Source organism: Nansenia antarctica, assembly GCF_963989245.1.
Source record: "Nansenia antarctica genome assembly, chromosome: 4".
NCBI lineage: Eukaryota > Metazoa > Chordata > Actinopteri > Argentiniformes > Microstomatidae > Nansenia > Nansenia antarctica.
In genome coordinates this window covers 43,977,585-43,994,938 of record NC_137689.1, presented here as the reverse complement: position 1 = coordinate 43,994,938, position 17,354 = coordinate 43,977,585, and the positions used below count along the sequence as shown (strand labels likewise).

Sequence of the window (17,354 nt, the reverse complement as noted above, 5' to 3'; positions counted from 1 at the left end):
GGGACTGTGAGTAAGCACAGTATACCGGTGTTTACTGATTACCGTAATGCTGCAAGCGGTGCGGCTTTGTAGTTTACCAGTCGTACTGAAACATTTTGACAGAGCGCCTTGAGCGCCGTGTACAACCAGTATGGATCAACAAATTAACCAATTGATCCATATATAAGGCGCTCCGGGTTATAAGGCGCACTGTCGTTTTTTTTGAAAATTAAAGGCTTTTAAGTGCGCCTTATAGTGCGGAAAATACGGTAATTAAAATTCTCCACGATTAAGTTATCGCGGGTGTTTTTATCGCGATTAACGATAAAAACGATAATCGTCCCATCCCTACACACCCCCCCCCTGCCTTCCCTCTACTCACCCAATTCCTCCTTCGTTACTTGCTCTGACGCAGGACACAATGATGCAGTCCATCTCTCTTCCCTGAAACCCATCCACAGTGTCCACCTCGACCCTGGAACACAAAGCAGGACAGGAGGAATGTCATTAAGAGACAATTCTAACTTTCTTATATTTTCAGAGATCAAAAGCAGTCCAATGTCAAGATAGGTCCATATCCCTGCATTGAGTCCTGCTTGAATTAAAATAGTGTGTGTGTGTTGTTGGAATTTGAAGTTGAAAACAGTACACAATGCAGAGACATAATATCAGATGCTAGGGAAAGGGGAGGCTCGGACCTGTAGCCCTCCCAAGGCCAAATTCCATCGCAAGTCTATATATTTCAGTGGGAGATGAGACAAGCAGAGAGAGAGCGGGAACATGCTAGCCCGAAACATAATTTCTTTGTAACATGGAATAAAGTATCTTCTCCAAAAGACGTCGACCTTCCCATCTACTTATTTCATCTCATTGCAAACCTAAAAACGACTGTGTTGCTGCAGAAGAAATTACACTATCTAACTGTGTGTGTGTGTGTGTGTGTGTTGTTAACTCACAGCAGTTGTTTGTAGTTCTCTCTGTTCATCTCTCTGAGGATCCTGTCCTTCTGGGCGTTGTAGGGGGTGATGACCCCCACCCGCACCCTCTCACCCTTCAGCTTCGGCACCGGTACCCTCTCAGCTATCAGCTTCAGCAGAAACACCACCAGCTTCACTTCCTTCTCGTTACTGAACGAACTATAAAATCAACAATCAGTCCAATTGTATTCATATCATTATCAATTTCCATTGATGCATTTGTCAGTAGTTGGCCTCTAAGTACAGGGGGGATCTGGATTAGAATTCCACATAGTGTCCTAGCACAGCAAACCAAATACAGTAGGTGAACTCATAGGACTATCACAGGGAGCCATCTTACTGTCGTTCTTTGAACTCGCATCCGTCCCTCACATCAAACAGTCTGTAGGGCTGGAAGGGCCAGCTGGGGATGCACCTCTTCTCTGCAGTCTCACTGTAGACGAACAACCACACCATAACATCAACACTCAACTGCACAACGCTATGTATAGTGGGGGAAATAAGTACTCAATATTCAAATCAACAATGTTTTTGTTCAACATATTTCCATTGCAGCTATTTCCCACGAAATTTAGACCAGACATTGGTATTAACTAGGGATGGGAGAGAATAATAGATTATTTAAATAATTGTTTCCGTGGGTCAAGGTCGATTTTTAACATTAGGACCGTTAACATTATAACGAATTAATGGACAGAACTAATGTCGGTTCTGTAGCACTATTTGTTGTTGTTTTTGCATTAACCATTAACCACAGAAAAACAATATACACAATACACAAGCATAATATTAATATAGTTCAGTAATTATTATTACTATAGTGTGGAACGGAGTCTGACGTCATTCAACTGCGCGCATCATTCAACTTTATGTATTATGTTTACAGTTGGGCTACTTGTTTTTAGCCTAGCCTTGCCTTGTGAGGGCTACCTTGCTAGTGTTTTTAGCCTAGCCTAGCCTTGTGAGGGCTATGTTGCTAGTGTAGGAATATGCGTGTTTTGTTGGTCTCTTTGTAAAAATAGCAGTGTTTACATCTCCTGGCTCTATGGTAGATCGCATGCTGAAGGTGCGAAAAGAGAAAGAGAGTGAGAGTATCAGTTGAAGCTGAAGAGATTGGAGGCAGATATGGCTATTAAAGAGGCGTCAAAACGTTAAGTTGCAGAAAGGTGAATGGGATCTAACACTGGCCGGCAGTGTTCCTCAGGTTTCGATGTGAGTAAAAACATTTAATTGGTCCCTGTTTTCCGAGAGTCTGAGGCTGGACAGCTATAGTACAAAATGGGCGCATCGCTCTAATGCAAGCATCGGTACTAGCGGCATGCATTTCTTTTCTGCAATATTGTTATGTTAGCCTAATTTAAGTATTCAGAGGGTTTAGAGAATGAATGGCATACATAGAGACAGAGTACACCGTTCCATTTAGAAAAACTATCACCTCGCGTCTCAAAGATACATGGTGAATGCGCCGAGCCCATTCGCAATGCTTTAGCCAAAACAGACCCAAGTAGCTATTTACCACAGATGAATTAAATTCCATTTAATCTTTATAATTTTTTGGGGTGTATTTGGCCGTTTTGATTTCAGGTAGGCTATAGCTAGACCACTGGTAAACATTGCAATTGGAAATGGCTGGACAGCTATACATTTGTGAATGTCGGCACACATAGAATAATCGATTATTCGTTCATAGCACCAACCGATTATTCGAATATGAAAAAAATGTGTTATGCACATTCCTAGTATTAACTCAATAAAACTACACCGCTTAAGAAAATGCAGCAGCCTAATCCATAACAAAAAGCTATGTGCAATTAAGTGGAATGACACAAGAAAGTATTGCACACAGTAAGAAAAAGCACTTAACCAGCTTATGCCACTAATGAGTTCTCCTACCTGTGCTAATTAGAATCAACTGGGTGGGTAAGTACTTCCACTCTTTGATAAAGGGTTTCCCACCTCTGAATGCAAGTAAACAAATCATTTGTCACCAAGCTTTCCTGCATGAAACATCTCATGATGGGTAGAGGCAAAGAGGTCTCCCAAGACCTTCACAACAAGATTGACAGGATTTCTCAACTCCTAAATATTCCTATAAGCACTATTGGGGCCATTATCCGCAAGTGGAAGGAACATCACTCGACCATCAACTGGCCACGCACAGGAGCTCCTTGCAATATTTCTGACCGGGCAGTTATAAAGTTAGTCAGAAGAGTAGCCCAAGAGCCAAGGACCACTCGGCCAGAGCTCCAGAAAGACCTGGAAGCAGAGGGTACAGTTGTCACAAAGAAAATAATAGGCAATGCACTCCACTGTCACAGTCTCCATTTCTGTTTAAATTTTGTTTTTCAGATTTTATCCCTTTTTCACCCAATTTGGTAGCCAATTGAACCCAACCTAGCATCCAATTATCCCCTGCCTATTGCGAAGGATCCGCCGCACGACCCCGTGGCCGGCAGTCCCAGAAGAGGCCGCCAGGCAGACTAGCTGACTGGCTCCTCGAGCCCAGCACCTGTTATTCCGGCACCCCGGGGGCGCTGTTGCGCGACGGATCCTTGTCCGGAACTACTCCTATACCGCCCTCGGGAGCGGCCGCCCAATATGCCGCTCCCCGTGTGTGCCCCAGCCATATCCGGATCTGGCGAGCTGGGATACGATCCCAGTCCCCCGTGGGCAGCTTGCACTAGTGGCCAGTGCTTAGACCGCTACACCACCGCGGGGTACACAGTCTCCATTTCTGATAATTTACATTACATTTATATTTTTGCAGACGCCTTTATCCAAAGCGGCTTACAACATATACATTTGTCTAAGTACCGTATTTTCCGCACTATAAGGCGCACTTAAAAGCCTTTAATTTTCAAAAAAAACGACAGTGCGCCTTATAATCCGGAGCGCCTTATATATGGATCAATTGGTTAATTGGTTGATCCATACTGGTTGTACACAGCGCTCAAGGCAAGCGCTCTGTCAAAATGTTTCAGTACGACTGGTAAACTACAAAGCTGCACCGCTTGCAGCATTACGGTAATCAGTAAACACCGGTACTGATGTGCTTACTCACAGTCCCACACCACAAGACCCCAAGTAAAGAAGACTAAACAGAGTTTCCGAGGGAACAAAGCGAGATGGCCACAGTTAGACACAGTTAGACACAGTTAGAGGACAAACTCGAACAGTGGGTTGTTGAACAGAGAGCAGCAAGTAGAAGCGTCTCTACAGTCGAATGAAGGCAACAGCGCTAGCACGGGACATGAACATCGATGAATTTCGAGGCGGTCCTTCTTGGTGCTTTCAACTTGAAGTTTTAAAGTACCCACTCGATATAATAAACAACAGTTTAACGATCACTAAACACTTATAATTTGTGTATTGGATTCATTATTCTCGTTTGCCAGAGGCTACCGGTAAGGGAGGGTTGACTTGTAAACATACTTTCGTTTTAGCTCGTGTTCAAAAGCAAGAACTGTGTGTTCATCCAGTTAAATTTCGTTGTTTGGTACCTGTACTGTAGCAATGACAATAAAGACCATTCATTCATTCATTCATTCATTCATTCATATGTGTAGTTATGTGTTTTTAGCATGTCGATGTTCTCCCAGTATGTTGTCATGTTATTAAAATACAGTTTAGACCTTCGTAGCGATGTGTTTTGTTAGCAGCGTTCGTAGCTGTGGCTGCGTTCAGAGTCACTTTTCTCCCATTCAGTGTTTGAGGTGAACCAACATTCAAATACGCCTGTCGTGTTCAATCTTTCTCTGATTTGAATGTATGACACATCATTTGAAAGCTTACAATCTGTAGTTTAAGCATGTGTAAAAACTGAAAAATTACGTTGCACATTTCACCAGGAGCTGTCACATATTGGTTGTTGGTTATAATTGTATAGCCTATTGGTTGTTTTATTGTTTTGCTCCGTTTGTAGTCTACTTGATGTATTTTTATCAGCTGTTAAATCGCCACAGCGGTTAATCTACTAATAGAGATAATACCAGATTGAAAATACTTGTAGCTAACTACTCTATATCTCGTGGTCGCAGCTATTGCGAATTGCTATTCACGCGAGTCAGCTGTGAATCACCGCAGGTCCTTGACGCTTGTTGCAAAATGGATGACGAACGGCTGATACTTGAGGTGGAAAAATATATATTTTTGACAGTGGAGCAGGTAGAACGTTGACGGTGACAACGCTCAGGTGGAGCATGGACAACGGGAAGTTGACACAACACCGATGGAGAGGTGACGCAACGCAGTAGGTGGAGCTTGGGCGTTAAGCAACCCCAGTCAAACGTTTGACTGCAGTATTCTATATTCTATTCTATGCGCCTTATAATCCGGTGCGCCCTGTATATGAAAACAGTTCTAAAATAGGCCATTCATTGAAGGTGCGCCTTATAATCCGGTGCGCCTTATAGTGCGGAAAATACGGTAAGTGAATCATCTATTCATCAGTCTTCACAAGAAGAAGTAATCTATGCTCGGGCCAGAGGCCATTGGCAGTCAAAAATACAGAATGGTAAAAATATGCTTTTTTTTAAACACTTCCAGTAGAGAAACTCTCCGCGGGGGGGGGTAGAGGGGACGGAGAGGTTTCAGGAGGGACAGTTAAGGTGTAGCCTGAAGAGATGGAGGACTTCAGTCTACAGCAGAAGATAGGGAGTGACACTGCAGTCCTGACAGCAGTGGGAAGCTCGTTCTACCAGCGGCGCCAGGCCGGTGAAAAGTTGTGACCGGGTAGCGTGACTGCTGCATCCCTGTAGAGGCGGTGGTGCCAGACGGCCAGCAGAGGTGGAAGAGCGGAGTGAATGAGCAGGTGTTCGGGGGCTGACCATTGCTTGCATGTAGGAGGGGGCAGTTCCCTTTGCTGCCCGGTAGGCGAGCACCAGGGTTTTGAATCTGATGCAAGCTGCTACTGGGAGCCAGTGAAGGGTGCATGGGAGTATTTGTAGAGGTTGAACACTAGATTTGAGCTTGAGGTGGTGTGATGACATCCAAGCAGAAATGTCAGCAAGACATGCACTCACGTGTTACCACCTGTGAGTCAGATGGGGGGAAAGACATGGAGAGTTCAGTGTCGTCTGTAGTTGTAGACAACAGACGGGTCAAGAGTTGGTTTCTTAAGAAGAGGCTTGACTCTGGCCGTCGTAAAAGACAACCGGGACAGATCCTGTGGATAGAGAAGAGTTGATTATGGTTGTAATGAAAGGAAGGAGGTCTTTGGAAATGGATTGGAAAAGGGGGGAGGGGATAGGATTGAGAGGGCAAGTGGATGGCACTTCGATGTGATCAGTTTTAGAATATCATCAGGGGAGTGGGGGGAAAGAGCTATTAAGCCAGAGACCGAGTGTAATGCAGTGGATTTGGGAGGGGTGGTAGCAGAGTTAGCAAGAGGTGGAGAGAAGGAACTGCTAATGTAATCATCCTTCTTTTCAAAGTATGCGAGAGGGTCAGTCGCAGAGAAGGAGGAGAGAGGAGGGGGGGGTTGGTTGAGGAGTGTGGAAAATGTGGAGAACCATTTCCTTGGGTTAGAGGCAGAGGATTGGATTTTGGAATGGTAGTAGGAAGCTTTAGTAGCTGATGCAGAGAAGGTGTAGTTGAGGAGAGAGCGATACGGATTTAGGTCATTAGAGAGGTCATCAACAGTTTTTCACCATTTCCTCTCAGCTGCCCGGAGTCCTATTCTACAAGCTTGCAGGGTTTCAGAGAGGCAAGGAGGGCATGGAGAGGATCGTGCTAGCCTCAATGTCAATAGACAGAGTCGAAAGATGCGGAAAGTGGACAGGAAGGTGGAGAATGCTGAATCAGTGGATAGAAGGGAGAAGACAGAGGGTAGAGAGGATAAGACAGAGAAAGAGAGAGCGGTTGGGGAGAGGGTACGTAGATTGCGACGAGGAGATACAGTGTGGGTAGCGACTGACCGGGAGGGAGTGGATTTGAGGGGAAGGGAGAAGGATACAAAATGATGATCAGAAACTGGAAGAGGGGTAACAGTAAGGATGGAGGTATGGGAGGATCTGGTGAAGACAAGGTCGAGCTGATTGCCTGCCTTATGAGTCTGAAGAGAGTGGGACAGGGTAAGATCGAAGGAGAGGAGGAGGTCAAGTAGTCCAGATGAAGGAAGCTTCTCTTCTTTTTTTTTCTTTCAGATTTTATCCCTTTTTTTTTCACCCAATTTGGTAGCCAATTGAACCCAACCTAGCATCCAATTATCCCCTGCCTATTGCGAAGGATCCGCCGCACGACCCCGTGGCCGGCAGTCCCAGAGGAGGCCGCCAGGCAGACTAGCTGACTGGCTCCTCGAGCCCAACACCGTTATTCCGGCACCCCGGGGGCGCTGTTGCGCGACGGATCCTTGTCCGGAAATACTCCTATACCGCCCTCGGGAGCGGCCGCCCAATATGCCGCTCCCCGTGTGTGCCCCAGCCATATCCGGATCTGGCGAGCTGGGATTCGATCCCAGTCCCCGGTGGGCAGCTTGCACTAGTGGCCAGTGCTTAGACCGCTACACCACCGCGGGGCACTGAAGGAAGCTTCTCTGACTGGATGTTGAAGTCACCCAGTAGTACGAGCAGAGTGCCATCGTCAGGGAAGGAGCTGAGAAGGACATCCATCTCTTCTAGGAAGTGACCGAGCTGACCTGGGGGCCGATAGATGACAACAATGTGAAATTTGACAGGGGAGGAGACAGAAACAGCTTGGAATCGGAAGGTGGATATGGATAGGTGTGACAGTGGAAGGCCATTATGTGACCATATAGGCAAGATGAGGAGTCCTGTGCCTCCCCCTTGACCAGAGTCTAGGGGAAAGAGAAAACGAGTAGGCATCAGAGAGGGCTGCCGGAGTAGCTGTGTTCCGGTGTGATTCATGTCTCTGTGAGGGCAAGAAAGTGGAGGCACATGAACGTGGCATAAGCTGAGCTAGCCTCTGCTTTCTGAACTGCTGACTGGCAGTTCCAAAGTCCCTCAACTCCCCCGACAATGAGGTTGTGGTTATTTGAGCATGGTGGATAGAGTGGAAGGTTTGCGATGGGAGGAGTAGTGCTTTTGTGTCCTCCTGAGGGACAAAATAACAGGAATGGGGAGAAAGCACATATTAGTCGGTAGACAGATAGAGTGTGTGTGGGCAATACGAGATGTAGGTGGCGCAAATGCACTCAGAGTAGGGCTGTTACGATTATTCGACGTCGTCGACGTCATCGACTACGTCAATACGTCGGTTAGCGTAATATGCGTCGGTTAGTCGTAAATAAACAAAATGGCGTTTTTTTTTTTTTTTTTTTTTACCTTTATTTTACCAGGCGAGACAATTAAGTGTATGAGTGAAAAATGGATAGCTACTAGCTAATGTTACACAAGCAATGTAGCTCACCACAGTTCGTATGTCTTGTCTTCTGGTGTTAGTAACGTTAGCTATGTAGCTGGCTAGCTACGGTAGCCTATTGTCATTGTGGTGCGAGCACCTACTGTACGTTATCTAGCTCGTAGCTCGCATGCTACGTTAGCATCAATTTAGCTAATCATAACATAGCAGCGAGAGTAACGTTAGCTAGCTATGTGTTGTGGTGATGGACAGACTTCTAAATGGCCATGTTGGCATTCAAGTTGGAAATTCAATTGAAATTCAAATTTCACATAGCAGTGAGGTGGAGACAAATACGTTTTTTTTTTGTTTTTTTTTTACAGTACAAAAATTATCGTTAGACTTATCGATAAATTAGTCGTTAGACTAATCGAATAATCGATAAAATAATCGCTAGATTAATCGTTAGAAAAATAGTCGTTTGGGACAGCACTAACTCAGAGCAGTCGAAAAATATTCAAATCAATTAAAGATACTTAGTATTTGGCTTTCCTCTCAGGCCTTCCTTGATGGACTCCCACAGAGTAACCTCGGAAGGCTACATTACTGAAGAAAAGCCATGTGGAAGTTTAAAGTTTGCAACAGAACATTTGGAGAAGCGTCTAGATTACTGGGAGAATGTAGTCTGGTCAGACTTTTCTGCAACAAAGATGATGAGGATGTTCCAGGATGTTCCAGCAGAACAATGATCCAAAACATACTGTAAAGGAGACTCAACTGGTTCAAGAAGAAGGAAAAAAAGGTGTTGGACTGGCCTAGTCAATAGCCAAACTGAAATCCAATAGAACATTTGTGGAAGTAACTGAAGATCAAGATTAACCAGTGGGCCCCCCGGAGTCTTCATCTGTGTTGAAGAATGGGCCAAAATCCCACCTGATCACTGTGAGAATAGTTTTGTTCGCACACGAAGTGTCTTGAAGCTGAAGAAACAAAGGCTTCTCCACCAAGTATTAAATCATTTTCAGTTAGCGTGTACAATACTTATTTTCCTATGGTTCCCAAATCTATCTCAGCTCCACCCCACCCCATCCTCTCCGCTCCCCCCCCAGTCCCTTATCAACTGCCTGCGAGACTGCTCTTCGTGGACTTCAGCTCCGCCTTCAACACCATCCTTCCAGACAGGCTAGTGACCAAACTACTAGACCTGGGTCTATCACACTCTATATGTGCGTGGATCAAGGACTTCCTGACCGACCGCCCCCAGAGGGTGCGGGTGGGCCCCCACACCTCTACAGCCCTCAGCCTCAGCACTGGGTCACCCCAGGGCTGCGTGCTAAGCCCCATCCTCTACAACCTCTACACCCACGACTTCACCCCCGTCCACCCCAGCAACTACATCGTAAAGTTTGCAGACGACACCACCGTGTGGGGATGTATCTCGGGGGGGGACGAGGCGGCGTACAGGGATGAGGTAGAGCAACTGAGCAAGCTGTGCAAGGTTAACAACCTGCTGCTAAACAAGTCAAAGACCCAGGAATTCATCGTAGACTTCAGGAGGAAAAAGTCAGAGATCCAGCCCCTGCTCATCGACGGAGAGAGCGTGGAGAGAGTCTCAACCCTCCGATTCCTGGGGGATGACCTGGCCTGGAAGGACAACACTAAAGGCACCATCAAGAGGGCACAACAGCGGCTATACACCCTGAGATGCCTCAGGAAACAACACAACAAGCAGGAGATACTAGTGGCCTTCTACCACGGCGCAGTGGAGAGCATCCTCACCTTCGGCATCTCCAACTGGTTCCACAGCTGCACAACAGCAGAGAGAAACGAGCTACAGAGAGTCGTGAGAACAGCACAGAAGATCACCGGCGCCCCCCTCCCCTCTCTGGAGGAGCTGTACAAAACACGCTGTCTCAGGAGGGCCTCCAAGATCTCCAAGGACCCGACCCACCCTGGGCACGAACACTTTGTCAAGCTGCCCTCGAACAGGAGGTACAGGACCCCGGCCGCTAAGACAAACAGACTGAAGAACAGCTTCTACCACAGGGCCGTCAAGGCCCTGAACACAGAAAAGGCCTAAGTTCTGGGCCCAGGACAGTCCGGACGGATTGTATGGCAGCTAGTGCTGAGGCACAAACATGTACATTTTCAAGCCTGCAAACTGACACTTTAAAATAATGTGAAAAAATACTTTTTGTGCAATATGACAACCCTAGTTGACTATCTGTGCAGTATAGTACAGTGGATTGTGTACATAGCCTTTATTGATGTAAACCAGCTCCTTACCTTCTTGTGATCTTATGCATCTATGCTTTTTCTAAAATGTGTTTTCTTTTCCTTTCCTAACACCAGGGGAGCCACCCCTCCTAAATTTCGTTGTTTGGTACCTGTACTGTAGCAATGACAAATAAAGTCCATTCCATTCCATGAAATAAAAACCTGGATGTAACCTTCTCAAACTTAACACCAAGAAAACAGAGCTCATGGTTGTGGCACCCAAGGCGCTGCTCCGGAAGGTTGGTGACTTCATCCTTGAGGTCGACGGCTGCTCCATCTCCCCATCCTCCGAAGTCCGAAACCTGGGCGTCATCCTGGACTCCGCCCTCTCCTTCCGGTCCCACATAAAATCTCTCACCAAATCCGCCTTTTTTTACCTTAGAAATATCGCAAGATTACGACCTTCCCTCACTGACTCCATTGCTGAAACCCTCATCCACGCATTCGTTACCTCCCGTCTGGATTATTGCAATGGAGTCCTGTTCGGGGTTCCCAACAAAGCCCTGGACAGGCTCCAGTATGTGCAGAACTCAGCTGCCAGGGTCCTCACCCACACCAAGCCCTGGCAGCACATCACCCCCACTCTCATTCACCTCCACTGGCTCCCGGTCAAGTCCTGCATCACATACAAAATCCTCCTCCTCACCTACAAATCCCTCCACGCCTTTGCCCCCCAGTACCTATCTGACCTCCTCTCCCAACATACCCCTTCGCGGAACCTGCGGTCCGCAGACATGGGCCTGCTGTCCACCCCGCGCACCACGGACCTTTGGGGACGGAGCCTTCGGCGTGGCTGCACCTACCCTCTGGAACTCACTCCCCATAGTGATCCGCAACGTCCCCACCCTGGACTCTTCAAATCAGCCCTTTAAAACCCATCTGTTCACCAAGGCCTTTGGCCCCTAGTCACTGTTTCTGTTTTGCTTTGTTTGTTTTCTGTTTTGTCTGTCTGACCATTCCCTTTAGAATTGTAAAGCGTCCTTGGGTTTTATGAAAGGCGCTATAGAAATCAAAGTTATTATAATTATTATTATTATTATTATTATGGTTTGGAGTGTTACAATTTCTTTAACTGTGTAGTTTATTGAGTTAATACCAATGTCTGGTCTAAATTTCATGTGAATAGCTGCAATCGAAATATCTTGAATTAAAAAATTGTTGACGTGTTACTTATTTTCCCAACTGTATATCCTAAACATGGAGAAAACATTGCATGTACATTAACATGACACCTCAGTCTAGTTCAGAAATGAAAATGAAGAAGATGTGAACATACACGTTGGTTTTGAGAGCGTTGTTGTAGATGTACTTGGAGGGGAATTCACAGATGTCGGGGTGCATGCGGTACTGCAAACTGAGGAAGACGACTGGACTGGCCAGGTTTCTGTCCTTACAGGTGTGGTGTAGGTTCTTACACAGCCGAGCCATCAGGGACTGGCCATAATTGAGCTCCTTCGCTTTCTGAGAATACACAAGGTGAACAACATGGATGGAGTTAACACATAATGACAGCAATACACAAAAACAAACAAAGTTGCTGACCAGTGATGCTATTTAAGTTAGAGGGGGTAAAAAGAGAGAAAATATATAGGAAATCATGTCTTAGGCTGGGTTGCCCCAACATGGATTACATTTATCCTGTTTTATTTTTATTATTATTTAGCACACAGTAAACAAACTATTCATACACACAATAACCATAATACATCAGAGAGAGTAGGTGCAAGGAAGACAAGAAACCCAGATGGGCTTATGGAGCGTCTCCCTTGATCAAAGAACGTGATTAAAGTTAATTAATAAATCAAAGAAAAATATTAAAATGACAGAACAAACTAAAGAGATCAATAAAGAAATGCTGTAAAGTAAAGAGAATACATTTGTAAATAAAATAATAAGAAAAAAAGTAATACCTAAGGAAATAGAATCTAGAAAGAGAATATAACCCCCCCACCCCAAAAAAATGTAGGGAAAAAAAATAAAACAAAAACAAACAAAAAAGAAAGGGAGAAACTGGTTTAGGCTTAATCAAGGTTTAAAAATAATCAGAGACGTGTTGCACATCTTAATTTTAATCCTGGATTAGTTAAACCAATGTAAACAAAGATTAATGAATTAATTAAACTAGGATTCATCTATTTTCAGTGTCCACCATCTTGGATTCCAACGAAATGTCTTCAAATTCACGATGTAGGCTAAATAAATATGGTCCTAAATAAATTATAGATAGCGTCTCACACTTGAATAGCATTACGGTTGATGCGGGCTCACCAGCCAGCTATAGCTTTTATCTTGGCATTTTATATTAAAACAACAACAAGTAATTCACTACGCTAATGTAACCAAGTTGGCTAGTTATCTAGCCAAACAAAGTGTTAGGATATATCTTTCTTTCAAATATTTGATTGTTCATTCTTTTAGCACCAGTTAGTTAGATATCTTAACAGTTTTAATAGGCACGTTATCAGTATGGTACCCTACACAAGACCAATTATAAGGTATTAGGGAGTTACTGTCTGTCTGGGACTGTCTGTTTGGCCTTCAAGCCAGGTGCAGCAGGATACTCCTTTATCAGCTCTCACGTCGAACACAAGACAACACTCAATTCATAGTTTTAGACCATTATAATCAAGGCCATTCAGCGATTACATCAGTGACCAAAAGGGGAAGGACTAAACGTATATAATATCATGTAAAATCTGAAGAGAACAACCTTCCTCCTGAGACTGCCTCAGGAGTTGGGTCCAGCTGATGCATCTCTGTACTCTACGTGTCATTTTCAATAAATACCAAGTGTGCAACAGAGAACTTCTCTCCTCTTTCTTGGGGCAGTCGACAAAAGAACCGGATCTGATTTTATTCTAACAAAAGCCACATCACATGAGCCAAAGTAGTGATAAATTCCATAACTGTATACTAATTGGTTTCCTACGATAGCTAGCTAGCTAGCTTACTTACTTACTTATCCAATGTTTCAAAAGACCTCGGCAGCTCATCCAGAATACTACCGGCCATCCGGTGTTCAACCTCCCCAAATTCTTCCCTCTCCTCTGCGCCCTTCACCGGCTCCCGATCGTAGCTCGCATTAGGTTAAGACCCTTGTGCTCCCCTACCCAGCAGCAAAGGGAACGGTCCTTTCCTACATGCGGGCAATGATCAGCCTCCATACACCTGCCTGTTCACTCCACTCCTCCACCTCTGCTGGCCGACTGGCAGCACCGCCGCTGCGGGCTTGCAGCGGTCGTGCATCTCTTCGGGCTGCACCTTAGCTGTCCCTCCTGACCCTAACCCTATCCTCCCGTCAATTGTTTTTTTATTATTATATACTTTGACACAGAGCCGTTGTTTGGATCTTGAAACACCGGGGGCTTAGCCCAGGCCACGTTTCGTAGTTTTTGATTGACGGGTGGTAACCGTTTTTTTGAGTGGTAGCTTGCGCTAAATGTAGATGTGCGATGCGGTAGATGGCATGATATATTACGATATACCTTTGACACCCTGCTGACAATTCTGCAGACTGGACTTGTGAACACCAAAAAGTATGTTGTAAAGCTATACCTTTGGGAAAACTCACTATTGAACTATTCACTTATTATCACTATAAAATCATATCACAATAAAATTATTAAATAAAATGTAATTAAAATTCAATAAAATTCAATTGGGCATAATCTGTTGTGAATTTTCCTGCAAGAAACTCTTTCCTCTATTCCCATCCAGCGAAGATACAGTGGGGTGCAAATATTTGGGCACCCCTGGTTTGTTACATTTGTTACAAATGTCTCAAAGTGACAAAGCAAACCTGAACACTAAATGTACAAAGTTAAACATGACACCTTTCTGCAAATTTTAACAATTTTAAAACAAGGAGTTTTTAATTGCTAAAAAAAGGAAAAGGGCCCTGTGCAAAACAGTGGGAACCCTTTTAGATTATTCTTTGTTACCTTTTGAGAAGATGATTACTAAGGCCCAGACCAAGGTGATTTACTCGTTAGGGCTTCAATGAGGTGAATAATTCCAGGGTTGAATTATATATTCTGAAGTAACTTCATGCCTTCTAAAGTATCCGACTGCAGTGGCTGTTGTGTCTGGTGTTAAAAACCATGGGTTCCTCTAAACAGTTGTCCAAGGATGTCAGAATCAAGATAGTTCACTTCCACCATCAAGGAGAAGGCTACAAAAAACTCACAATGTTTCAAACTACCCATTTCCACTGTCAGAAACACCATTAGAAAATGGAAAATAAATTGGACAATTTAAGTCAAGGCAAGATCTGGAAGACCAAGAACATTTTCAGATAGAATGGCCCGAGATCTGGTGAGAAATGCTCAGAAGAACCCACACATCACTGCAAAAGAGCTGCAAAAAAGAGTAGTAGACACCGGTCTAGTTGTTCACAGGACAACAATACAGTGTACCTTAAACAACAAAGATTTACATGGCAGAGTTGCCAGAAAGAAGCCTTTTCTACGACCTCAACACAAAATTAACCGTCTGAATTATGCAAAAGAAAACCTTGACAAACCTGAAGCCTATTTGAACAATGTGCTTTGGATTGACAAAACCAAAATTGAATTTTTTGGCCACAACCAAAGAAAGTATGTTTGGAGAAAAAAGGGTGAAGCATTTGTAGAGAAGAACACCTTGCCAACTGTTAAGCATTGAGGTGGATCCATTATGCGTTGGGGTTGCGTAGCAGCTGGGGGCACAGGCAATATTGTGCGGGTGGAAGGAAGAATAGATTCCACCAAATATCAAGACATTCTAGAGGCTAATGTTCGAAGGTCAGTCGAGAAATTGAAGTTGAAGAGAGGTTGGGTATTGCAGCAAGACCCAAAGCACACCTCAAAATCAACCATGAAGTTCCTCCAGGAAAGACGGATGAAGGTTTTGGAATGGCCATCACAGTCCCCAGACTTAAATATTATTGAAAATATATTATTGAAAATATGTGGAGAGATCTCAAACATGCCGTGCATGCAAGAAGGCCGAAGAATATTTCTGAGCTAGAGGTGTTCTGCCAGGAAGAATGGGGGAAAATTCCCAAAACAAGAATTGATTCCACCAAATTCCCAAAAGGAAGAATAGATTCCACCAAATATCAAGACATTCTAGAGGCTAATGTTCGAAGGTCAGTCGAGAAATTGAAGTTGGAGAGGTTGGGTATTGCAGCAAGACCCAAAGCACACCTCAAAATCAACCATGAAGTTCCTCCAGGAAAGATGGATGAAGGTTTTGGAATGGCCATCACAGTCCCCAGTCTTAAATATTATTGAAAATCTGTGGAGAGATCTCAAACATGCCGTGCATGCAAGAAGGCCGAAGAATATTTCTGAGCTAGAGGTGTTCTGCCAGGAAGAATGGGGGAAAATTCCCAAAACAAGAATTGAAAGACTCTTAGCTTGCTGAGGAGGAGTTAAAAAGTACTAGCTGACAGGGTTCCCAAACTTTTGCACAAGGCCTTTTTCCTTGTTTTAATATTTTGAAACTGTAAAACGTTAAAAATGTATCTTGTTTAAAATGTAATGAAATGAGTCATGTTTAACTTTGTACCATTAAGACGTTAGGTTTGCTTCTTTTCACTTAGATATTAATGGTAAAAGGCATTCTTGCTGCTTATGAGGCGCGGCGTAGCTTGTATCAGAAATTCGAATGATATTGCGTGCGCGTGACGGTTATTAACCCCACTGCCTGTGAAAGTGCCAACCTTCTTGACTGCGAAGTTGGCTTGTGGAAATTGTAAGTCCGTAGTGAAAGAAACCGTTACTCAAGCCAGCAAGCAAGATGTTCCTTCAAGCACCTAAAACTGTCCAGGTGCCAGGAAAAGTGGGGAAACGCAAAATGTTATCAGACGAAACACCAGCACCATTGCCGGTGTTCTTCCAATGTACGCTGCCTTGTCAAAAAAATCTATGTCCGCTGAGGAGGGGAGCGCGGGGTATGTTGTCACACGCTATCTAACATTTACTGGGCACAAAACATCAAAATTGTATAAATGTCATACCAAATGAAAAAAGGAAGTCTTGGGCACATTTTATATTGATTATATCTTCATATCTTAATGACCGTTAAACATTAATGTTTTGGCAGAGCACACATTAATTAAGTGGTATGACCACATAAACTTTAAAATCGGACGTTCTCTGGCGTGCACGTAGATCCACAGTAATTGTTGGAATCAGAATGTAATGTAATGTATTACTGGCTTGTAGTGTGTTAGTAGACAGACAGACAGACAGACAGACACAGATCGTCATATTTGGACTAAGTAACTTGAGCTCTCGGACAAGTAAAAGATAAGTTCACTTGTCCGAGGGACAAGTGCCTGAAAAAGCTTAATGTCAAGCCCTGTTTGAAGTTTGGTGCAATAGGATTAGTAGATAAACCTTGATTTAATCCAGTTTAAAAGTTAAACCATGTTGATACAACCTAGCCGTAGTCTTCTTCTCACCTTCAACACATGACAGAAGTTAGACACACTGGGCCCTATTATGCACTTCTTAACTTGCCGTCTTAAGTCTTAATTAAGACGCACCACCAGGTTAAGACCTACCGCCACCCTTATTATGCGCTTCATACGCGCTACTGCTATTATGCAGGTGTCGCTAGGCGCCCACACATAAGACGTAAGACTCCCGTGCATATATTACTCATTGTGGGAGTGTTCATATGTTAATGAAGTGCGCTAGGCGCCCCTGCTATTATGCGATCTGACTTTGCGCCTAGCGCTAAGAAGTGGTTTGAAAAGTTCTTAGGCGCTAGACTTCATGCACGTTTTGAAACACGAGCGCGCCTCCGCGGTTTGCGCATGCGCGCCGACCGACTTCT

General features: G+C 44.3%; 1 protein-coding gene across 1 annotated transcript in view; it reads right to left on the bottom strand.

Annotated features, from left to right (window-relative positions):
• Positions 1 to 17,354, bottom strand: part of LOC308156002 (putative helicase senataxin) — a 71,270-nt gene that overhangs the window by 18,017 nt on the left and 35,899 nt on the right. Inside the window, exons 19-22 of the mRNA XM_080529364.1 lie at positions 11,806 to 11,990; positions 1,297 to 1,389; positions 936 to 1,115; positions 362 to 454 (exon numbers count right to left, since the gene is read on the bottom strand). Coding sequence (XP_080385490.1) covers positions 362 to 454; positions 936 to 1,115; positions 1,297 to 1,389; positions 11,806 to 11,990 — 551 coding nt within the window. The remainder of the gene's footprint in view (positions 1 to 361; positions 455 to 935; positions 1,116 to 1,296; positions 1,390 to 11,805; positions 11,991 to 17,354) is intronic.